Genomic DNA, 23,425 nt, shown 5'->3' with positions numbered 1-23,425 from the left:
TCATGAGTCAGTTTCTTTATTAATTTGACATTTGTTTAGCTGGTGTAGGGAGAACGGTCTATACATCAGAGTAGGGAGGGGTGGTCTCTCTCAGGAACAGAGCATGTGAGAGAGCCAAGACATAGTTCGTTTTTCATAACAATTAAAAAAAAAAAATCAAGGTCATTTCAAAACTTCTAAAAAGCGTCTAAGGTGCAGACTGCAGCATTCTCTAGGCATCAAGTGGAGACCCCAAACTCCTCCTAAACAGCTCCTACTAGCAACGGGAGCGCGCAGCCATGCCGCCGAGGGCGGGGGGCAGCGTGCCAAGCAGCCAAGCCAGTCTGAGCGGAGGGTGCCAAAGCGGAGCCGGGCCGCGCGGGGCGCTAAGAGCCGCTACTGGGGCGGCGGCCTGGAACAGAGAGGGTGCGGGGCGAGGCGGGGCGACCCCGCGCCGGTCCTCGCCCGCCCAGCCCTCCCGGGGCCGCCCGCGGACTACAGCATCCCCCGCCCCCATTCCCTACACCCGCCCGGGGCTGGAGCGCACGCCGGCTGGAGCCCCGGGGCGAGCCTCCAGGGCGTGGGGGCACGGGCATGGAGGGGCGTCTGTGCTACTTGGAAGGTTTTTATTGTGTCCTGACGACACCCCCCACGCCCCTCCGAAGAGCGGCAGGCGAGGAAGGTGACCGCGCCGTCCACCAGTGGCTCCTGGAGAGCGAGAAGAGCCTGCCAGTCTCTTTCCTGGCCCTAGGGGGCGCCGCCCGGGCAAGGCGGAGCCGGATTGTGCTGATTCGGGCCTCCCTCTGCAGGAGACTCTAGTGTGACGTTAAGGCTCTTCCCTGAGGGCTCCAAGGCAAGACCAGCCAGTTGAGGGGTCCCTTCCTGGCCTGGCCCTGAGTCTAGATAGAAGAGGGTCTCTCCTCAGCCTCCTCCTGGTCAGCAGCTCTATCCTGCTCCGGCTCTCCTTGCGCTGGGCCGGTGGTCGGAGCTTGAGCCCAGTGTCTGTGCCAGGACCTCCAGCCTGCGGCCACCTGCACTTCAAGCACCAAGTTGGCTCTGGGAGACCTCAGGGTGGTCTGACCTAGGAACTGGCAGGTACATTCACAGCCCTACTCCCTTCCTCTTTCAGTGGAAGACAGCCTTGAGCTCCTCCCACAGCCTGGAGAAGTCCTCCTCGGGAGCTGAGCTGTTGAGGGCTTTGTACATACTGCTAACGTGTTTCTATTGGTTTGCATAGTATTTATTGTTTTCATATACACAAGGCTGATTACTGTACAGTTTACACTTTGAACACAGACTATTATAGAAGTGCTTGACGATTTAGAAAACCTCCTCTCCATTGAACATGCTGGTGCAATCCTCAGACAGCCACAGGCCCTTCCCCAGCAGAGAACTTTGAGATGGGGCCCTGGCTCCCTTTGAGCCCTACAGCAAATCTGGGGGGCTCCTTGCCTCACTTTTCAAATTTCTAAACACAAGGAACCCCGAATGCACTCTCAGGGTAATGATTTCTTCTGGAAGATGATTAAATACTGAAACTGAGTGACAACATAAAAAATATATATATATCCAGTTTATCCATACAGCTTCAGAGGTCACAGTAAAATCAGTGTGGACTGAGTGAAGGGGAGACCTGCATGTGTGCACCTGTGTCATGTCATTCTGGGAAGAGCAGTCCCTTCACCGGGAAGTGGGGCAGGGGAGGTTGTTACAAGTGGCACGTGTTGTGTGCAGGCGTGGGAGACGGACACACGAGGATATGGGGCGATGGTGCTAAACTGATTTCACACCCAGTTTTCAGTGTTCCCGTTCCAGAATGATCATGTGAGGTTCTTACAAATGAGGTCGAAGTCAAAATCAAAAACAAACAAACAAACAAAGCAAACAAACGCTAACCAACCACCCCAGCCACAGTAGAGCCCTTATTCACGTCTGCACCCATGTGCTCTTTGGGGCTTGCTTGCTCTCCCTCACTCCTCCTCTCCCTTCTTCTTGCGGCCTTTGTCCTGATTCCCACAGAGATCCATAGTCGCTAGAGGCAGGACTGGAGACTGTAGGTCATGCGTCTACAGCCAGTCATTCATGCGGATACGAGACTAAAGGAAGCCCCTTACAGAGGTCATGCCGGGATCTTAGGACACGTGCGACCCTTCAGTAGCCCTCTGGTCCAGGTCTCCTTCCGTGTGCATGACAGAGTGTGTGGAGTTCAGGGTTTGGGTGTTGAGGTGTGATCCTGCAGGACACAGAAAAAGGAGTCACTCAAGAGTCCTGTGCTTCCTTCTTAGGCAGGGCAGACCAGGAGAAGCAGGATCCCCAAGCAAAGCAGTGAGCTGAGAGTGTCGTGGCAGAGACCGACCCCAAACACCACCCACCCTTCCCTGTTCTCTACCCAGGTGCTTCATCTTACGAAGCCAGCCAGCCTCCACTGTTTAGTACAGAGTGGATGAGCTCTTTAGAACCTTACACAGGGGGCCAGAGAAGGTGATGTGCTGCCAGGGGGTTGGGAGAAAATCTACAGAGTAGATTCTTGTGCTTAAAAAGTGACCATTTTTCTGTGATGGGTCCTATGCCAAGAAAAAGGCTAGGCTAGGCTGTAGTGCATCTACGCTCTCAGTTCAGGTGGGCCCACAACACTGATGTCTGCTCTATGCCTGCCCTGGACAAGATCACTGGTCTCAGGAACTCATGACCTTGAAGCTCTGGTCTTGGGAACACATGACCATGAAGCTCTGGTCTCGGGAACACATGGCCTTGAAGCTCTAGTCTTGGGATCTCATGACCATGAAGCTCTGGTCTTGGGAATACATGGCCTTGAAGCTCTGGTCTTGGGATCTCATGACCATGAAGCTCTGGTCTTGGGAACACATGACCTTGAAGCTCTGGTCTTTGGAACTCATGACCTTGAAGCTCTGGTCTTTGGAACTCATGATCTTGAAGCTCCCCTGGCTCTTATCCACAGACTCTCACTGTCAGGTACCCCTGGCTCCTGTTCACATGCGTAGACTGACTCTGTGGTAGAGAGATCTCATAAGGCAGGTACATTCTCTCTATAATATTACATCTCAAGTTGGGAAGGAACAGCTTTGCATGTGAAGTCCAAACCTGGCAGCCGTGATTCACAGCAAGGCACCAGTCCTGCCCCCCATGGTCTTACCTTCCAGCCTGCTGAGAGGCCTGCCTCCTTCTTGCCTTCCTTCCTCTTTTCTTAATTTTTCTTTTCTGAGACAAAGTCTTGTTACACAGCTCAAACTAGCCTGAAACTTCCAACCTCCTGCCTCTGCATCCCAGGATGCCTCTGCATCCCAGGTGCTGGGATTTCAGGCAGATGCCATCACGCCCAGATAACTTCATGTCTTCTAAATGTTCTATCTATGGGGACCTAGGAGCTGGTGAAGAAGAGAAGGACATTTCTTTATTTTTTTTTGAGACAGGGGCCCATTCTTTAATCCAGGCTAGCTCCTAACTCATTATTTATCCCAGATTGGCCTAACGGCAATCATCCAGTCTCAGCATCCTGAGTGTGGAGGTGACAGGTGTGATCCACCAGGCATGGCCGAGGAGGCCATTAAGATGGTGAGAGTTGATGGTGTTCTGGGAAGTGGCACACAAAGGTTGGAAGCCATTCTGAGGCAGAGCTGTTCCAGGCATGGAGCTGTCCTGGGCTCTGTAGGTGACAGAGCTGGGGAGGTATATTGGGCATGACCAATGTGACTCATCCCTGGATGGTTCCCCAGGGGAGGGAAGGGAGGCCAAATGCCTTGCCTCGAGCTATGAAAACTAAAAGCCAAGCACTTTTGCTGGGTGGAAGAGAGCTGCCACTTGAAAAGTGAGATTCTGCCTCTTCTGAGAAGGCTGCCTTCTCCTTCAGTCCCATTTCTAGACTGCGTGCTCCCATGGCCCCTCTCTCTGCTTTAGGCCACAGCTCTCCCCTCCAGGCTGTCGTCTCCCCTCCTCAACTTCTGTCCTGCTTCAGACTTGTCCTCCAGCACTTCAGGTCATCCCTTCCCACCACTACCCATTCGTTAAGAGATGCTCGCTGTAGAGTGCCAAGGTCAAGAGCAGGAATTCTGAGGCCAGACTGGTCCCGTTTAATCCTGCTTCTGTTGTTATCGGCTGCTGCTTCACTGTGGCCAACTTACTTAGCTGCTCCTCAACTCAGTTTCCTCTGCTGTCAAATGGGAGCCGCAGCAGGACCTGCCACATTAGATCCCTGCGATGCGTGAATGCGCTAATGACAGGTCTATGGAGCACTCTGGGCAGGGAGCACTCTGGGCTTGTGAGTACCTGGCTCTTGAGAAGCGCAGCTGCCTAAGTGGTGTTTTCTTCTAAGCAGCTGTGTGGCTGCTCTGGCTCGTTAATGAGCACTTGGGTGGGAGCCCCTTCTTCACATTCCCTACAGTGCCTACCCTGGAGCTAAGCATTCCTCCAATGAGAGACAACGTGAGATCTGCTGTTCTAGACACACGGGCTATGATTTCCCACCTTCTTTACTGCCAGGTCCCAAGCAGAGGAGAAAGATCAAGCCTGAGAGATCCTTTTGGAATGGACACCCCATTTGTTTCTGGGTAAACTGAGACTCAAGCGGAACAGAGACAGGAGCAGCTGGTGGAGCAGGGGTGAGGTAACATGAGCCTTCAGGCTATAGGCAGGATTTCTCCTGACACCGTACCTCCTCCCCTTGGCCACTCTCTGGAAAAGGCCCATCCTTCCAAAGCTTGGGAAACGGCCCCTCCGGTGTGCCCAGAGTGCCCCTGTGGCCAGGACCTCGCACCTCTTTTCTCTCTGCTGTGGTACCTGCCTCCACACTGATGTCACAACTCTTACCATCTCCTTCTACCTCTCACTCTGATGTCCTTGAAGTGGCTGGATATGAGAACAGATTCTGGGTTGAAACAAAGCAAAACCGAGCATGGCTCCCTACATCCTCCCATCGAAACAGATCGGATTTATTAAAATATTCTATTGTCCGAGCTTGGATAAGTCTTGAAACCATGTTTGCATGGAAAGCATCCCATAAAAGGAAGACAGAGCCATTTCCTCCCTCAGCACCTTGGAGAGTCCTGGAGGGTGCAGCCATGCACATGCAGAGGGTATCAAGAACTAGTACCCTTTCAAGGCTGCATCACTGTCTGTGTGCCAGTCTTCCCAACGGTCCTGGCACCTTAACACTTAGGTGTGGTACACACCCTGCCGCCTGCTGCCATGTGCCCTGAGCCTTGACTAAGCAGCAACTTTCCACTCCTTCAGCCTGCCTCTTCACTCTCTCGGCCTTTCCAACGCAGGGCACGATGGTTAGCATCAGAACAAGGCTCAGCAATACACTGCTCACCAGGCTGCAGAGTCCTCCCAGTGGGCGCTCTACCTCTCTAAACAAGTTCACTATCCTCCATTTCGGCCACTTTTTAGATATGATCCTTATAACCAGGCTATTTGATTGAGAGAAGTTTAAAGAGAAGGCTCAAAATCAGTCATAACAACTCAACTTGCAATATGCATAATAATCATCCTACAGCAGAGAACGGAAATTCTTACAGGATAGCTAGCTTCTATTCCTAAGCTATGTCCCAGCCCAGGAGTCTGTGTCTTAAGACCCCAGAATGCTTTAGGAGGGGATGTGGACAACACTCTGAGAAAGGGTATTGTTGAGCTCTCACTATGTAAAGCCCTTTCCCTAAAATAAGCACAATTGTTACCACACAGCAGCTCTACAAGGAAAAAACTGGCATTATTGCTATGCATGGACAGAAACATTGAGGCTAAGGAAGGTCAATTGACTTGCCCTGAGTCACAATACAAATAAAATCTGCCACTAATTGAATGCCACAGTACATACGCCTTTATTTACTCCTCATGACACAACACCTCTCATGGTTAATTATTTGTGCACCCGCCACACCTGTGCTGTGACTGAAACCTGGGGGTCTCTGGCATGCTGAGCAGGTGCTCTACCGCTGAGCCACACCCAGTTCTGCACATGTTTTTTATGGATATATAACACATATTCAGAAGAGACTATTTTCATCTTTCCTTGAGTAGGAAGTTGGGGATATGAGTGACTTAGGGTGGGAAGAGGGGGATCCAGGCCTTAACTCTAGATCCCAAGGCTGGCTTTCATGCTTGGAAACAAATAAGATGCTTCCCGTTATTCACAGTAGCTCTGGTTTATAAAGTATGAACATGGGATGAACAGTAGGAACATATAAAGTGTGAACAGTGACTACTGAGTCATTGCTCACCAGGGAAGCATAAGGCTAGGTTCTTGTCAGTCTCTGGTCACATTCTCCTCAACCAACGACTATATCACCATGTGCACATTAAATGTTGTATGTGTCTTTCTGTTTGAATGACTATATCACCATATGCATATTGAATGTTGTGTGTGTATTTCTGTTTAAAGATGCCAGATTGCAGGTGTATATGGGTCATTCACTCACACTGACCTCATCTCCACTAACGCCGGAGCCCCTGGGAAGCTTTAAAAACTCATCTTCCCTGGATAGACAGAACTTCAACAAAAACAGTGAGATACCCACGGAAGAGCACAAAAATGCGCTGTGGCACTAGACAGATTAAAAAAAAAATAAAGGATAGTATAAAACTGGAACAAGGCGGAGGCGGGAAATACGCACGCCATTCACTCAGGGGTCACCCTCATCTGTGTGTCTGTGAAGGACTGAGCACAGGAGCACCCAGCGCTGCCTTCGGATTTCGAGTAACTTTTAGCAAGTAGGGAAATCAGGAGGAACAGTGAGGACTGGCCGGACGGCCTGTGAGGTGGGGGCAGTATGATTGTAATAATCATACAGTATGATGGTAGGAGCAGAGCCTGAAGCCCCTTCACTAGCTTCCTGCTGAGGACAGAGCATTCCCGCTGCTGCCCTTCAACCCTCATGGACCTGGCAGGAGCCTGCAGCCCCACTCACTTCGGTGTTGCCACCCCGGGCACGTAGTACCTCCCTTTGCCTTTTGTTGGCAGAGGGCTCAGCACTGTCCCAGAACCAGGCTGCCCAGAATTCCTGACTCCTAAACTCATGAGGTCTGGTGGGTAATCTAATCTCTCTCTCTCTCTCTCTCTCTCTCTCTCTCTCTCTCTCTCTCTTTCTCTCTCTCTGTGTATGTGTGTGTGTGTGTGTGTGTGTGTGTGTGTGTGTGTGTGTGTGTGTGTGTGTGTGGGGGAGGGGCATCTTAACGTCTTTGTAGATCAGCGACAGCCGATTAATGAAAACATTCTCTTCCTCCCGCCCTGCTTTCTTGCTACCTGCCTCCTCCTGTTCAGGACATTGGTCAAATCCGAGTCAAACAGAAGTGCACATCAGAGCTGATCCTGGCCTTTAAGTCAACAGTCAGGCAGGACCACCCTCCCGGCAGTGCCAGGGTTAATGCTGTGACCTCCTTAAAGCTGCTGAGAAGTCAGGGCTAATTTTACTCTCCTATCAGCTCTGCCAATCCTCATTTTTACCCAAGTGCTGAGATATGTTGGGAAGCACCAAGTCAGCACTTCTGATGGCCCGGGAGGCAGTGTGGGCCCTGCTTTTTGCAGAATACATGAAACCAGTGACTGCTTGCTACTTGGCTCTGGAGCTGGGCCCTGAGAGTTCTGGGGGGGGGGGGGTAATAACCCGGTAGGTGCTGGGCATAGGGGGAGGGGGCTGTGACGCTTCCTTGCTCCCCGCTGTCTCCCACCCCGATGCGTCTTGTACTGAGCTGCCCCGAGCTGAGCACAATGAAGGACCTCGGGGCAGCTCAGTACAGGACCCCTCAGGGAGGGTAAGGTCAGAGCTGGCTGCCAAAGCTCTCACGCTGCAGCCTGCCGGAGAGCTTCACTGCATACCCTGGCCCACCCCTCCTCGGCCCACCGCCCTGGCACGTACCCGTCACGCACTAGTGGAGCCCTTAGCAATGAAGACCCTCCTGACTTTCAGAGACGATATCACCCACCCTCGGGCCTGTTGACTTAGCTCCTTCTTAGACATCAAAGGGGGCAGCCTTGTTCACAGAAGAGAATTGAAGCTACGGTAGGTTAGACCCTAGCGGGGCTTAGGGTTTAGGCCTGGCATGTTTTCTGGCCACACATAGTGAGACATCACAGGTCTGACACTGTCCCTGTGTGTTCTGCAGCGTCCTGGCCACCAACTTTAGAGCCCACTGCTTGGTTTCACACTTCAAAGCCCTATTTTAAAACTGTACAGGGACAGCTGGGCGTGGTGACACACGCCTTTAGTTCCAGCACAGAGGCAACTGGATCTCTGTGAGTTAGACGCCAGCCTGGACTACATAGCAAGTTCCAGGACAACCAGGGCTCTATAGAGAGACTCCGTTTAAAAATAAATTGTACAGGGGTTGGAGGTGTGGCTCAGAGGCAGAATCCATACCTAGAATCCATGAGGCTCTGGGCTCCATCATTAACACAGCCAAAAAAAAAAAAAAAAAAAAAAAGACAAAAGAAAATATAAACAAGCAAAAATAAAACCAAGGCCCTGAATTTGTGTACTCTCCAGCAGATCTGTGTCAAAGGAAATGTATCTGCTTGAAAAGAAATCCGGGGGGGGGGGCAGAGACAGACTAGTTTGGGGAGTGGGAGTCTGAGAGTCGGGTTGTGGCTCTGAACTGTGGCTGGTATAAGGAATGGGGTGGGGAGAAGCAAGCAGCTACTTCATCAAGGACCATGCCGGGAAGGACAAGAAAAGCCACCGTTACCTCCCAAGGGGCTACTCGAGGAGAGATCACTGTTTGCCCCTTTTCAGGCTGGCCCGCTTCACTATTTGAGCCCCCTTCCTGCCCTCTAGCAGGTCCGGCTGCAGTCCACTCCCTCTCAGCTCCACCTGGAGACAGACAGCACCAGAGACAGAAAGTAGGAATCACATAGGCAGACTAGAAAAAAAGAGGCGGAAGATGAAAAGGGACGCGAGAAGGATGTGGGAACACCGTCCCGGAAAGGTCACCAAAGGCCAGCATGTGCAGACCGGAGCAGAGGGGAGGAGAGGCGAATCGCTGCGGCCTCCAGGGGCCTGCAGCGCCTCAGTACCTTAGTAAGTCTCATAAAGGACTCAATATCATCTTCCAGCTCCCCAGGCTCCGCCAGGGGCCCCTCAACAATCACCTCCTCGTGCTGCGGGGTGTCGATGGCACCGGAGGAATCTACCTGCCGGACGACTTTGCGAATGATCTGGAAAAGAGAGGAAGAGAAGGAGGGCTGGGCAAACCATCAGGACAAAGTCTGAGAAGAACAAGGCCCCAGCGGTGACATCAGGGGGAGAAGCAATGGCCTCTTGTCTCTCGTCCATCAGGGGCCAAGAAGAAGCCTTTCTCCACAGTCCTTTATGGGGAATGTCAGGGGAGCCTGAATTTGGCGAGTACCGTGGGCAGGTTTCATCCACCATTGGCTTGGCCATGAGCTATGCTACTTCAGCATCCCATTCTGCTTCTCAGAATAGAAGTTTGTGCTGACGATCATCTCTCTCCAATGCCTAAGGACAGAGGCAACCTTCTCCTCTCTGTGTCTGCTCCACTCACCTGCTCCGTATTCAGTTATCCAGGATGGGAGATGAACATACATCATGTCTCAGGCCCTTAGGAAGGGGCAAGGACAGATAGGGGCCGTGGCCCCCTATGCGAACGGCAGCCCTCGTGAAACACACACGCTCCCTCTCCTGCTTTCTTCCTTTGCCTTATGGGGCAATGCCTGCCAGGCAACGCGAACCTATCATGCTGATGGATGTGTGCCGTCAGTTTGATGAGTTCCTACACCCTTTTTGCTAAGGGAGGTCTTGGGAACAGTTTCCTGTTCTCTAATAGCTCATCTCAGGGCCAACCTTCACAGGACTAGAGCTGTATGTTTCATGGGAACTATCTTTCTGGAATAGGGCAGCTGGAACTGTTCATGCTGAGTTAAGCGTTGAGGTTATAAGGCCCTCAGTGTCCCGACTGTAGAGGACCCACAGGTCTCAGCTCTCCCGAGTTACCCCGAATCACTGAGGTGGTGGCCACAGCCTGCCCCCCCCCCCCGTTAGGGCAGCAGCAAGAAGCAGGCGTGTATTGAGTTCCTCTGCCTTTCAGCTTTGAATCCCACCAGCTTCTCCCCAACTCAGAGGTGCTGCACTCACCTTCTTGGTGACAATGTTGCCCTGTTCGTCTGTGAATTGTTCCTCCGTCACCTGCTCCCCTGGAATATTCTGAAGCTCATCTCCCTGGAATGAGAAGACGAGAGAGACCCAGACGGGTGAGTGGGGTTTTTGCACTAAGAGCGGAAGTTGAAGAAATAAAAGAACCGTGGTAGCAACAGCCGTGTCCAGTGACGCCCGAAGCTCAGCCGACGGCCCTAGACAAACAAGGGCTCCCACAGTGTCGCAGCACCCTGTGGGGCCGTGAACCCTGAGACAGACTGGGGCCAGAGCTCCCGAGACCTTCGTGTGCTTGACCATTGTAATGGCAACAATACAGGGCGATTATGCAAGTTCCCGAAGGCCCCCAGGAAAGTATGGGAGAGAATGCCACAGACAATCCCTGCCCTGGCGGTGGCTGGAGTCCCAAAGTTGGCTATACCAATGGAATGAGATCAGGCATCCTGAGCCCCAGAGCTGAGCTTCTCTACTACTCAATGCTGGGTACTGGGGTGGTTCTGAGCAAGTACCATATGCAGCTATGGCTCCCAGCACAGAATGCAAAGAGGTCTTCCTGGTCTCCTTTGCATGTCGTATCTCCTGGCTTGAGCTGGTATTCTCTCAGCTTCACCCTATGCACGCACCAGAGAATCCCCTCAGACGGTCCTCCGCCACCCTAGGTCCAGCCCCCTAGCCTACCATTTGCCTGGGGTTACCTTCAGGAAGACCCGTCGGCGGACCACTCTGGTGGAGATGGTCTCCTCGTCGTCACTCAGGCCCTCGCTCTCCCCCAGCTCCTTGTCCAGCTCCTTGTGAATGTGCTTCAGCACGAAACACAGGGAGCCCTTGACAATGTGCATCACATTCTGACAGCTGACTAGGAAGAAGCCCAGCAATACCAGAGTGACCAGGAGCTGGGTGATGAAGGTCCACATCCTTCTCTCCTCTCTCTCCTCACCAGCCTGGCCCTCCAGGGACCAGGGACACCAGGGGCCCAGCTGCTATGGAGATCCAATTTCTCATTCTCCTCCTGGACTCCTGAGGCCCCCAGTAACCCCTTCCGTTCTGTCTCGGCCTCTTTTTGCTCTTTATCCCTTATTCTAAACAGGAGACCAAATAATCTCTCCCGAGTGACTCCCTTAGCTGGGACAACATGACCCAAGTGTCCTTCCTGCCAAACAGCCTGGGATCTCTCCTCACACCCCAGAGGACGTCAGCCTTCTATAATTTTAGCTCGCACGCCAGCTGCTGCTGTCCAACCGGGATGATGTGGGGAAGCAGGTGTTGTGTCTTGGACTCAGAAGCGCATGTCAGAGTCACCGTAGAGAGGGAAACCAGCCTTGCCTATGGGAGCCAGAAGGCAACTTTCTCATTCAGGGACTCCATAAAACATGACATCCCAAGAATGCGGCTACTTTTGCGTCTCCATGGGCAGCTGTTGCAGTGATGGGAATGATGGAGTCTGGACCAGCTAATACCCAGGAAAGTTAAGCATTCATTTAAAAACACCCCTAAAGGTGAGCAATTTGTTCAGACTCTGTCAAGTGAAAAGGTCCTGGGCCACTGGGAAGCCGGTCTGTCATTCCTGTGAGTCCTGAAGGCTTTCAGCATGCAATTCGTGCTTATTTAGGGCCCATCTCAAAGCGTCTTCTCAGGCCACAGGGGAGGAACCACTCCCAGCACACTTGTGCTCGCGGAATTGACCCACACACTCAGTCACAGCAGCAGCTGAGGATCTCGCCTTCTGCATCACTAGCCCACCCCAGCAGAAAGAACGCAGCCTTGGGGCCTAGTAAACTAATGCTCCGGATCGCCCCTGTGAGGGCTTGGGAGAGTCAGTCAGTCACCTTTTTCCGGGCCTCCATGTCTTCACTCATGGAACAGGGATTACTGTGTTTTCCTGGCTGCTCTCCAGAAGGCCGTGTGGCTCCTACAGTGCTTGATACACACAGCCACTGTGAGTAACTGGGGCACACACTACTGCAGTGTGCTCTGCCCTGGAGGCACCGGCCTGTTTCACAGGTGAACACAACCACCGTCCTATCAAGTTAGGATCTTTAGTTTTCCCGTTTTTACCTGAAGGACACCGGTAAAGGAGGTGGCCGTCGTGTGTCTAAGTGGAAAGGTTAAGTAAATGAAAGAGGTTTCCCACGTCCATCACCCCAAACGGCTTCATTTCGGCAGGAAAATGCTTGGAAATGTAAGATCCCCACACAACAACAATTGCAGGTCGAAGGAGAACATGATAGCCGAGCTAAGAAGAGTCCAGGGGCTGTGAGAGTAATGGTGGAATGTAACAGCAGTGGAACATGCCTGAAGCCCTGTGTGCTGATCCTAGCATGCACACTCATGTACACACACACACACACACACACACACACACACACACACGAGTTCAGCTTTGGATATCTCCTATTTCCATCCAGTGCCTAGAAGAATTAGTTAGGTTACAGTCATTTCGGGTTCATACTACAAATCCCAGATGACAAAGAGGTTTAATGAAAATACTGGCAAATAAGAGCTTTGAAAACTATTTCCTTCAATGGGCTCGTCATCATCCCAGGGGCCCGTCAGCTATCTACGGAAGTGACCAGTCTGAAAACACCCAGAGGTTCCCACAACATGGAGGCAATGACATCTCCGTTCCTAAGCTGGGCATGTGGCCCTATGCCATCACTCTGGCCACAAGAATGGGGGACTAGGAACCAAGAGATCTGGATACTCACAGTTCATTGTGTGACCCTGAAGAAAGCCATTGGCTGCTTGTCTATGCTTTCCGCCTTATAACACAGGGGTCAGACACAGTCTGTATCTAGAAGCATCCTCTCTATGATGCTCTCTGCTCCTCAGCTTCTCTCCTCCACGGGGGGCAGAGGGAGCAGCGTGAAAGTCTACGCCTGGCTTTCCCCCCTGGGATTCAGAGCAGCCCCAGTGACCATCCCTCGTATTTGGGCAGAGCTGTGTGTCATTCTTGGGAGAAGCAGAAGCAGGTGGCAAGGGACAGCCAGTCAGGAAGGAATGTGCTGGGGGCAGGGTCTGTGGTTTAAAACTGACTGGCTGCCTGACCTGGACCAGTGCCCATACTTGGCAGAAAGACTTTCTAAATCAAACTCTCTATGATTCCTAGCAGTGGGTTATAGCAGGACAGCATCTCAGAAACACGGAAGAACCAAACTGTCTCTGGAGTTCCCAAGGGTGCTCTGGCAGGGAGAAGAAAAGATAGACAGAAAGGCGGGAATAAAGGAAGATGAAGTGGGGAAAACATGATGCTGGGTGAGGATACTGTACTGGGTAAAAAGAGCCCACAGGTCACGTGCAGGTTATAAATACCCATTCCAGAATGGCAATACACACTCAGCAAGAACAAGAACACACAAATCAAAAGACCTGTGTCCAAAAGATGCCTGGCATTTTGTTCAAAATAATAAGTGGGGAGAGAGGATGAGGCTGCTGGTGTAGATGAAAGAAGACTGGTCATGACTGGGGAGCTGTGGGACCCAAGAGTGCAGAGGGGGATGGGAGAGAAGACAAAAAAAAAAGTGAAAAGCAAAGAGAGGATGGGACAGGGAGGGGTCAAGGGAGGGAGAGGAGGAGACAGAATGGCTGGAGGGAGAGTACCAGAGTGACAGGAGTTGGAGAGAAGGGAGTTACTGCTACCCTGCCACCTCAGAACCCAGAAGCCACCTAGAGTCACAGAAGTCCAGGGCCAGGTGAATGCTGGTGGTATTCCATTCACCCTTTCTATCATCAGTGGGGACATTGAGGTCCTGAAAAGACAGCAGCTGGAGCACGGTTATACAGACCCGAGAGGGGGGGTTCCCACGTGGCTGCCGGAGTCCTTAACACACCATTCTCTCAGCCCCAGGCTCTTTCTAGAGTGTGATGGACACAGCCAGGAGTTGTGGTACACATCTGCCGTCTCAACACTTGGGCGGGGGGGGGGGCACCCCAGGCCACACCGTGCTTCCGAACCAAAACGTGAACACAAGACAAAACAAAGCAAACAAACCAGAGCCATGACTGGGCATCACCCAGAGTTTGCTCGAATCCCACTGGACGAGCGAGGCCTAGGGCAAGCTGCCCAGCCCCGTGGACATCAGGGGTGGCGAGTGAGTGTGGGGCACCGTGCGGCCGTGGGATGGATGACCATGATAACTGGTGCACGAGCCCTTTCCTTCCAAAGGAGAAGTCAAGAGGATGAAAGGATAGAAAGTGACGTCACCACCAGGAAACATGCCTGGCTTAGGGCCTGAGTCACGAGCGCCTGAAAGCTAGAAAGAACAGGAGGAAGGAGTGAGATGGTTCAGCAGGTAAAGGTGTGCGCTGTACCAGCCTGGGGACTTGAGTTCAATCACCAGTACTCATGTAAAGATGGAAGGAGAGGACTGTCTCTAAAAAGTCATCTTCTGACCTCTATAGATAGGATGTGGCGCACGGGCCTACCCCTACATCATGTGTACACACACACACACACACACACACACACACACACACACACACATCCCCACCCTAAATAAAAAGTAAACAAAGAAAAGAACAAGGACACGCTCTCACCTGTACTTCTTGAGAGAAGGTGCTCTCGGATGCCCACACGCTTGGTTCCTTGCCAGCCTGGGGGCTGTCAGTCCCAGGTGGGCCCCTCTGCACATGCTCCCTGGCAGACACCAGCACCTGCTCATATTCCTGAAGCGTGCTGGCCTCCGGCCCTTGGATGGTGGTGATCTTTCTCTGGAGTGAGTGCGGGCCTTGTGTGACCTCCTCTTGCCAGGAACTATGTGCAGCTTCTTGAAGATTGGGCACCATGGAGCCCTGTTTATCCCAGTCCAGTGTTCTAGGGTCCACAACAGGTGATAGATGGCCAGGGAGAAAGAGAGGACAGCTGTTCACCTTCAGTCTCAGCCCTTAGACACACCACTCCCCCACTCCCCTGGGCTCCGGCTCATCTAGAATACAGCTGGTAGTGTCCTCATGCATGCTCCGGAACATTACAGTTCCCAGTGCTCTGAGGGGTGCTGTCCTCTGGCATACATGTGGCTCACCCTTTCATTCTTTGAAGTCTTCTAGACCATCACCCACTCAGGCCTTCTCTGTCACCTTATCTGTAATTCCAACCACTTTCCTTTCCCCCCACACACCCACTTGGTGCTCTGCCTTCCTGCTTCGATTTTCCATTTAGTACTTGTAATTATCCAGTAAGATTTCAATTTGTCGTTTATTTTTTTACTTTTTTATTTAAAGTTCCTATTTCCCCCATTTTCATGCATAGGTGCTATGCGTGTGTGTCTGTGCATGTCTGCCTGTGTGTGTGAGCTCCCTGTGTGTGTGGGTGCTCACATCTGTGTGTGTGTGTGTGCACGTGTGGGTTAGAGGCCTGAGACTGATGCTGGGAGCCGTCCTTCCTGGCTTTTCCACCATATTCATTGAGGCAGGTTCTCTCAACCAAACCCAGAGTTTGCTGCTGGGGCCAGGTTAGCTAGCCAGCTTGCTGTGGAAGCCCCATGTCTCCACCTTTGGAGGCTAGAATTACACCCAACATTTATGTGGGTTCTGGGGGAGTCAAGCTCTGGTCCTCATGTTCGTGAGGCTAGCTCTTAAACATCGAGCTGTCTCCCTAGCTACCAAAATTTCAATTTTAGTTACAGTTATCCCTTAATATCCGAGAGAAACTGATCCTATGACCCCCCAGGATACCGAAACACATGGATGCTCAAGTTTCTTATGTGAAATGGTATGGAATTACACGGAACCCACACACACCCTCGTTCATACTTTAGGTCGCCCAGAGACTAATTCCCAGTAGGACGGAAATGGTGTGTAAATGGTTGCTGTACTGCACTGTGTAGGGAACAGCAAGAAATATGTGCACACGTTAAGTGTAGCTAGCATTTACATGCTCCATAGGCAGTAGAAGCCATGGGTTTGGAAACCATGATTATGAAGGCCTGGAGACTCCAAAGGCCAACTATAACTCTGGTTTTATTTACATTATCTTGTTCCCTGTCAGTTTCCTCACTAGAACATTCCTACAGGCAGACATTTGTCTGATTTCTTCACTGCTTTCTTTCTTTTTTATTTTTTGAGACAGGGTTTTTCTGTGCAGCCCTGGCTGTCCTGGATCTCACTCTGTAGACCAGGCTGGCCTCGAACTCACAGAGATCCACCTGCCTCTGCCTCCCAAGTGCTGGGATTAAAGGTGTGTGCCACCACCACCTGGCCTTCTTCACTGCCTTCTTATAGGAGCCTGGCACATGGTAAATGCTCAGTAAATGTGGGTAAGTGAGCGAGTGAATGAAATGTGCCCATCCACATTGGATGGCTGACCAAAGTCACACAGCCAGGAAATGATACAGCCGGTCAGAGCCCACTTTCAGCGAGCCCCCTGCTCTAACAGCAGTGGCCAGCAGACAGGAAGTGCTGACTAGCTGCCTGCTGAGTGAGTGGCCTCGCAGGTACTGTTCACAGGCATCTCACCGTGACCCTCACAAGCTCAGCCCATCCATGCCTTCCCACAAACCAAAGGACTTCTTTAGGAAGTGAAATGAATGATTTGCCATCTCCTCTTGCAAACACTTTTCCTCCCACAGTGTGATGGTCTATTCTGAGGACCCCAGGGATGGCTAGTGGAGGCTTCAGGACAGTGGGAAGAGGGGGAGGACACGATTGCTCTCTGGCCTGGCCAAATCTGAGCTCCTTGGGTGGGTACTGCCTGCTAGACCCACACGAGCCACTTTAGGGAGGACGTATAAAGCAAAGTGACATGAACAGAGAAAGGGCCTCTACACCAGTGCAGGGAGGGACACTCAACATGTCTGCATTTCCTCTGCCAGCTCTGAGCCTTTGTCTTAGCATAGTGCTGGCTTCGGTGTCTCAGATACATGGGAGTACTCTGCGGCATCAGGAACCCAAAAGCACTAAGCCCCAGCGCCATGGTGTGGCCATACATCCATCAATGCATCTCCTAGGCACACATGTCCCAAATCCTCTCTGCGTTTCTCCTGCTGGGCACAACTGGCGGGAAACTGACCTTTGCGGGTCACAGCTCTTTTCTGACGGTTGGTGGCTTCAGGGGCATTCATATGTATTTGCCACAGGGCATTTAGAATACAGGTGAGCAGCAGTATCCAAGCCTTCTGCCTGTGCCCAGCACAGGAATAGTCAGATCCCAAACCCAGGAAGACAGAAGGGACCCGTAGACCAGCCCTTACCTGGCCTGGCTTGTGTCCAGCACCTGCCTCACTGTGGGTGAGTCTGTGATTCGGGCGTGAACTCGCTGCTGGCCTGAAACAAGAGACACCTCAGCCTCCGTGTCCTGCTCTGTGCCTGAGACCTCCTGCCTCTTCTTTTCTGACCTCTGACCTTCCTCCTGACCTAGCAAATCAGCCAGGCCATTTGTGGCATCTGAATCCACTGTGTCGTCCTCCACCAGGTCCTGAGAGCCCAGCTCCGGGCCCTGCGGTTCCTCTGAGAGTGCCCCCTCCAACTTCCACTCTTGCGTGGCGTCAGAGTCCTCGGCCTTGCTGCACTCCAGAGAGGAGTCCTCAGCAGTGACCAGGGAGGGTGTGAGGCCCGCAGACCACACCTGCATGTCAGACATCTCCAGCATGGTGTCATGCTCCGTGGCCGCCAGGGGGATGGCGTCTATGACAGCCACTTCGTTCCAGTACTGGTCTGCACACAGTGGAGAGGGGAGCGCGTAGTGCAGGGAGGCGGGGGACAGCAGCTCGTCCTGCAACGAGGAGTAACCTGGAAGGGCAGACAGAGGGCAACATGCTCCAGAAGCGATTTTTTGTCTCACACGCTCACGTGCAGGACCACACACACTTACACACAGGCACGGCCACAGAGAGGCATGCACATTCAGGGCGGGGGCTTTCCAAGCTCCAAGTCCAAAGCTCAGGCCTTGTGGCTAATGCCGGGACCACCCTGGCAAGAGAAACAAGGCTCTGAGCTGGATGGGGGGCAGCCAAGGGGTGAGGGTAGAGAAGGGGGCTCCTTTGCTGGAGGGCAAAGAAACGTGATTGAAATTCATTCTTATCCAGCTCTGAGCACTAGATAAAGAAGGCTTTATCCAAAGGACTTGTGCTCCGATCTGTCCTGATCGATCAGATGAAAGCCCCAGTCTCCGTGGCTGGCGGAGTAAAGGATGATCTTTCTTTGCTCAGTCTTTCGAGTCCTGTTAGGAATGTACCTTTGGGGCGGGGGGAGTGCAGCCCACCCAGGATCAGGGTCAGTAACAAGGCTGCCCTGGAGGGGTCTGACAGGGGACACTGAACATCCACAGACCTCAGTGCGGTGGTCAAGTGGGAAACAGGCTTCTGGATTGGCATGAAGTGACTTTTCCTCAAGGTGCATATTGGTTCCACAAACTCTGAATGATCTACAGTGGCACAGGTGAGGGTTCTAAGGGGTTAAAAATGGCGCAAGGTCAGAGGGCACCATGGGTCCAGCACACCTGCCCGCGGTGCTTCATCCACAGGCCCTGAGATAGCTATCCACCCAGCTCTGGTTCCGCAGGGACCCAGCACAGCCTGGAGTCTGCAGCCTGCTCCCATACCTGCTCCTTGCTTTGGAAATAAGCTCTAGACAGTGTCTGGCTGGCTTGGACCTCGGCTCCCTGGTGTTGAGATGTGACCATGAATGGATTGAGAAGCCCGCCTGCATGCAGGGGATTTATTTGTGTGTTGGGTGGCGATCGGGGTTCTGTCAGAGGTGCGTCAACCCTCTCACCTCCAGGAGTCACAGAGAGGTTCCTTTTGTTCCCAGGAGAGCCGGTGCCAGTCTACAGACAAGCTTTTCTACCTGGCACAGTGTGTCTGAGGAGCCAGGGAACTGGCATGTGACTACAGGGAAAGATCCAGGGGAAACAAAGGGTGTGTGTGTGTGTGTGTGTGTGTGTGTGTGTGTGTGTGTGTGTGTGTGTGTGTAGCAGGGTAGGGCTATGTTGTTTCTAGGGACCTTCTATTATCTAGTCTTCCAAGCCGTATGCCCAAACCCTTCAATCAGCCAGCCCCTTCCCAGTCCCCACAATCCCTAAACCAGGCCTTTATGTTCATACTCAGATCTTCATTCTTATTCTTTTCAGCCTAGCCTGCCTCCTTGCTCTCAGCTCTGGGCTCCGGCTCTCCCATGGCCTCTGCATCTAACAGCACTGTCTACACTCATCCTCATTCCTCCACATACTCAGCCAAAACACATTCGCCAATGTCTGATTCCATGCCAGGCACTGTGCTAAAGGGGACACACACACACACACACACACACACACACACACACACACACACACACGCAGATTCAATTCAGATTCTCTTTTTCAACACTGCTTGTAGTGTGGGTCTCCTGGTAAATGCTTTCAGCTTTTACACATCTGGAAGAATTTTTATTTTTGCTTTAATTTAGTTGCTATTTTTTTTTGAGACAGGGTCTCATCATGTACATGGTTGACTTGAAATTTGCTATCTAAATCAAGCTGTGCTGAGACTTGAGGCTCCCTTTCTGTCTCTTCCTCCTGAATACTAAGATTACAGGCATGCTCGTTTCCCTGGGATGCTCCCCCGCTCCTTTCTATATAGCCCAGGTTGGCTTCCAACTTGCTATGCAGCTCATGTTGTCTTTGAACTTTCTTCTTCCTCTTCTTCTAAGATAGAGACTCAACCACGTAGCCCTGGCTGGCCTGGCACTCGCTACATAGATAGACCGGGCTGGCCTTAAACACACAGAGACCTGCCTGCCACTGTCTCTTTGGTGCTGGGATTAAAGACATTGCTGCTACTAATACTTTTTCCTCTTCCTCCTCCTCCCTATCCCCCTTTTCCTTTCTTTTACCCCCTCCTCTGTCCTCTCTGTCACCATTGGGAGCAAACCCAAGTCTCACATATTCTAGGTAAGTGTTCCACGGCTGAGCATGCTCCAAGCCCTGTCTGCTCTTTCTTTGAAGAAAGAGCTTAACTTTGAAGTACAATGGTGTTTTACTTCAAACTCATCAGTTTCTTGCTTATCCTCTTTCCCACGAGTCTATCATCCTTATTTTGGTTCCCTTGTACTGAGTTCTCTTCCATGCTCACTTCTGACCAGTTTGCTTATTGTATACCTCAATACAATTGCTAAAATGCTTCCTGTATATGGAGTTCATGATACTTACTATACCAATGTATTTATAATTTTCATCAAGTTCAGAATACTTTCAGCACATATATGTACATCTACATACATATATAGGTACACACACATACACACATGCTTTTGAAATTGTCCCAAAGATCACTGATGTTTTTGGTATCTTTTCTTGTCTTCCTGTATTTCAGTTTGGAGTGCATCTGCCGACAGAGTCTCTGTGTAGCTAGGCAAATGCTCTGCTGCTGAGTGTCACCTGGAACACTGTATTGAATGCACAGTCACAGCTGTTCCGACTGTCCTGCCATCTTTGTCTGTCTGTCCCAGTCCCTCTTTTTCTTCCCGTTACTGATTCCATTTTCCTGCTTCTGGGATCTGGCCCTCTCTAACTAGCTGCCAGACACCATGAATTTGACCTTTTAAGTGCTGGATATTTTCGTAGCCCTGCACATACTTGGTGGCTGTCCTGTTAAGCGGTTTATTTGGAAAGCAGTTTGATCCCATTGCATTTTGCTTTCAGGATTTCTTAGGCAGGTCTTATGCATTGCTCAAGCTCAGGTTACTTATTCTCATTTTCTGAAGCATGGTCCTTCTTTCTGTAACTAATGTCTGAATGGCCAGGCTAGCCATTGGGAATATCTGATCAATACTCAGCTGAAGCATGTAGGTGACCTTCCAAAGGACTCTAGTGTTCTGACTCTCTGTGTTTTTTTGAGACAGGTTTTCTCAGTGTAGCCCTGGCTGTCCTAGAACTCTCTTTGTAGACCAGGCTGGTCGCGAACTCACAGAGATCCGCCTGCCTCTGCCTCCCAAGTGCTGGGTTTAAAGGCGTGAACCACCACCGCCTGGCTGCTTTCTGATTCTTGTTAGATGTCTCCTTCCTGGCCTGTTATCTCTGCAGGTATAGCTGCTTTGGATTCCATGACCTCAGCACCTCTCCTTAACCCAGGTAGACCACCTGGGTTTCCTTAGAAATGCTGTTAACGCTGAATCTGGGCTTCAAAGAACTCTCATGGACCACTGACTCTCACTTCCTCATGTCTAACGTCTTGCAAACTGCTGTCTCATCGCGGGCTTTCCAGTTTGGGGCAGCATCCTTAAGAAGGGATGTGTGTCTAATCCTTATGACTTGTCCAGAAGTGGTGTACGTCATAAACAGATTGTCATATACAGCCATTCTGTCACCCTTGGGTATCTCATCAGTATTTCAGGGTGGAGGTCTTCTGCCCTCCAAACATCAGAGGCTCTGGGACTCATCTGTAACCCTTCCACCTTGAAGCTTCCACGGTGTTCATTTGAGTGGAAATTTCATCTAAATTAAGTGGGAGTGGAGAAAACATATGTATAATTTCTGTTCACTGTCACCTCTGGTGACTGCCTTCAAGATGTTTTCCATTTTTAGAGGACCCTACCCACCCACTCAGACTTCGATCCGAGGATCTCAGCAACTATAGAAATGACATGGGTGGGTATCACTGTTAGTGTGGTGCCATGGTCACTGAGGCCTATGTACCCTCATGGGGATGTCTCACTAGGTCAAGGGTAGAAAAGACCTTGGGAAGATCTACTTCGGTCCTACCTAAGTTTCAGAAGTGCTCATCATTCTAGGACTCTTGCAGCTCTGTTCCACTTGGGTCACCAGCCCATCCTCCAGTCTAAAGGCCTTGTGCTTGACCTTGGGAAGATCAGGTAGTAGTCACATATATAAGGCTTGCAGCAGAGTAAGTCAGGGGCCAGCCTGTCGGCTGCCTTCCTTCCTTCCTTCCTTCCTTCCTTCCTTCCTTCCTTCCTTCCTTCCTTCCTTTCTTTCTTCCTTCCTTCCTCCTTCCTTCCTTCTTTCCTTTCTTCTCTTCTCTTCTCTCTCTCTCTCTCTCTCTCTCTCTCTCTCTCTCTCTCTCTCTCTCTCTCTTTCTCTCTCTTTCTTTCTATAAAACACATAGGGATTTCTTCCCATCCCACTGTGCTGGTCTCTGCAGGGCAAGGAGCAGGTTCTCATGGTGGGAAGAGGCCCCTACTCTACTTGCCAGTGTTGAGTGAGTTCCTCAGGGCCATAATGACCGAGTCCTCTCTCAGTAATACCTGTGCCTATATTTCTTTGCGTTGACTTCTTGAGTTGAGAGGGAGGGTGAGCCTTGCTCCACAGCAGATCCTTGTTGACTGGCATGGACTACTTCTGGCCCTTGTCAATCTTGGGGACCTGGGTCACCATCTCCTCCTTCACATTTCCCAGCACCAGGTTGCATGGCTTGTCAAGGGTTTCACCCAGCCCAGGAGTTTCCTGCTGTGGCTGTTGATGGGCACTTTCGTGTTGTTGACCGACTATGTGAGCACAGAGAGTGGCCCCGTGGTAAGTGCTCCTCTGGTGTCATCTCATTCTTGGGTCTGTTGAGGAGGCTCTTGGGGGAGGTTTTGCCTGCAGATCATGCCTGCCTGTGGCTTCTTGAGTAGACTGAGAGCTGGGTGGAACACCAGGTGGCCTTTCTTTCTAGCAGGTTACTGTCCTGGGTATATACTAACCCAAATGCAGTGATCATCCTCTTAGTTCAATGCTTGTAGTCAATAAAAGGTGTGGGCAGGTAACCTGGCCCCAAACAGGAGTCATGTTTCACTAGCTGTATCATTAAACATTGATATAAATAAGCACATTTTGTTTCCAACTAGACGTCTCATTAAGATAGATGGAGCTGATGGGTATGAGATGCCCACTTTTTTTTTCCATATAAGAAATGTCTCATGGGGTTATTTTTTTGTTGTTTTTTTAAATAGGCATTTTTTTCCCTCTGTGCTTATTCCATGGGCCTGAGTGGTCCCCTCTTACGTAGGAAAACTGGCCTTTGGGCCAAATTTCCTTTCCCACAGCAGTGCAGGTATGCAGGTCAGGAAAAGCCATGATGGGAAAAAAATGGCTCTCAAATAAGGACCCCACTCCCTGTCCCGCCCCCGCCCCTTTTCTGTAGGCACTGCCCTGAGTCCCTGTGACTTCAGGTGGAGACCAGCAGAGGACTCAGAAACTGAGTGGACTGTGACCATCGTAACGTGTAGGGCTTGGCTGGCACCAGGACAGGTGCCGTGTGTCCTTGTCAGAGGACACCCAGAGATGGCCCAGGAGGCTGGTGCCTCTTCCTCCCTGCACTTCTGATCATGTCTGACTGGAAGGGCAAATGTGGGACAGTCGTCCTGAGACAGGGAGGGAGGAGGGAGCAACAATATATACCAATCAATCCTGATGCCTAGGT

General features: G+C 51.4%; 1 protein-coding gene across 1 annotated transcript in view; it reads right to left on the bottom strand.

Moving 5' to 3' along the window:
• The window catches only part of Ank1 (ankyrin 1), a 185,519-nt gene continuing 162,094 nt past the window's right edge, over positions 1-23,425 (bottom strand). The window contains exons 39-44 of the mRNA XM_052751837.1: positions 17,285-17,822; positions 14,634-14,910; positions 10,083-10,166; positions 9,080-9,145; positions 8,677-8,801; positions 1-2,212 (exon numbers count right to left, since the gene is read on the bottom strand). Of these exons, the coding sequence (XP_052607797.1) occupies positions 8,703-8,801; positions 9,080-9,145; positions 10,083-10,166; positions 14,634-14,910; positions 17,285-17,822 (1,064 nt within the window). The 3' untranslated portion in view covers positions 1-2,212; positions 8,677-8,702. The remainder of the gene's footprint in view (positions 2,213-8,676; positions 8,802-9,079; positions 9,146-10,082; positions 10,167-14,633; positions 14,911-17,284; positions 17,823-23,425) is intronic.

Source organism: Peromyscus californicus, unplaced genomic scaffold, assembly GCF_007827085.1.
Source record: "Peromyscus californicus insignis strain IS unplaced genomic scaffold, ASM782708v3 Scaffold_23__1_contigs__length_62951481, whole genome shotgun sequence".
In the NCBI taxonomy this organism is placed as follows: Eukaryota; Metazoa; Chordata; class Mammalia; order Rodentia; family Cricetidae; genus Peromyscus; species Peromyscus californicus.
This window is presented reverse-complemented; position numbering and strand designations above follow the sequence as displayed.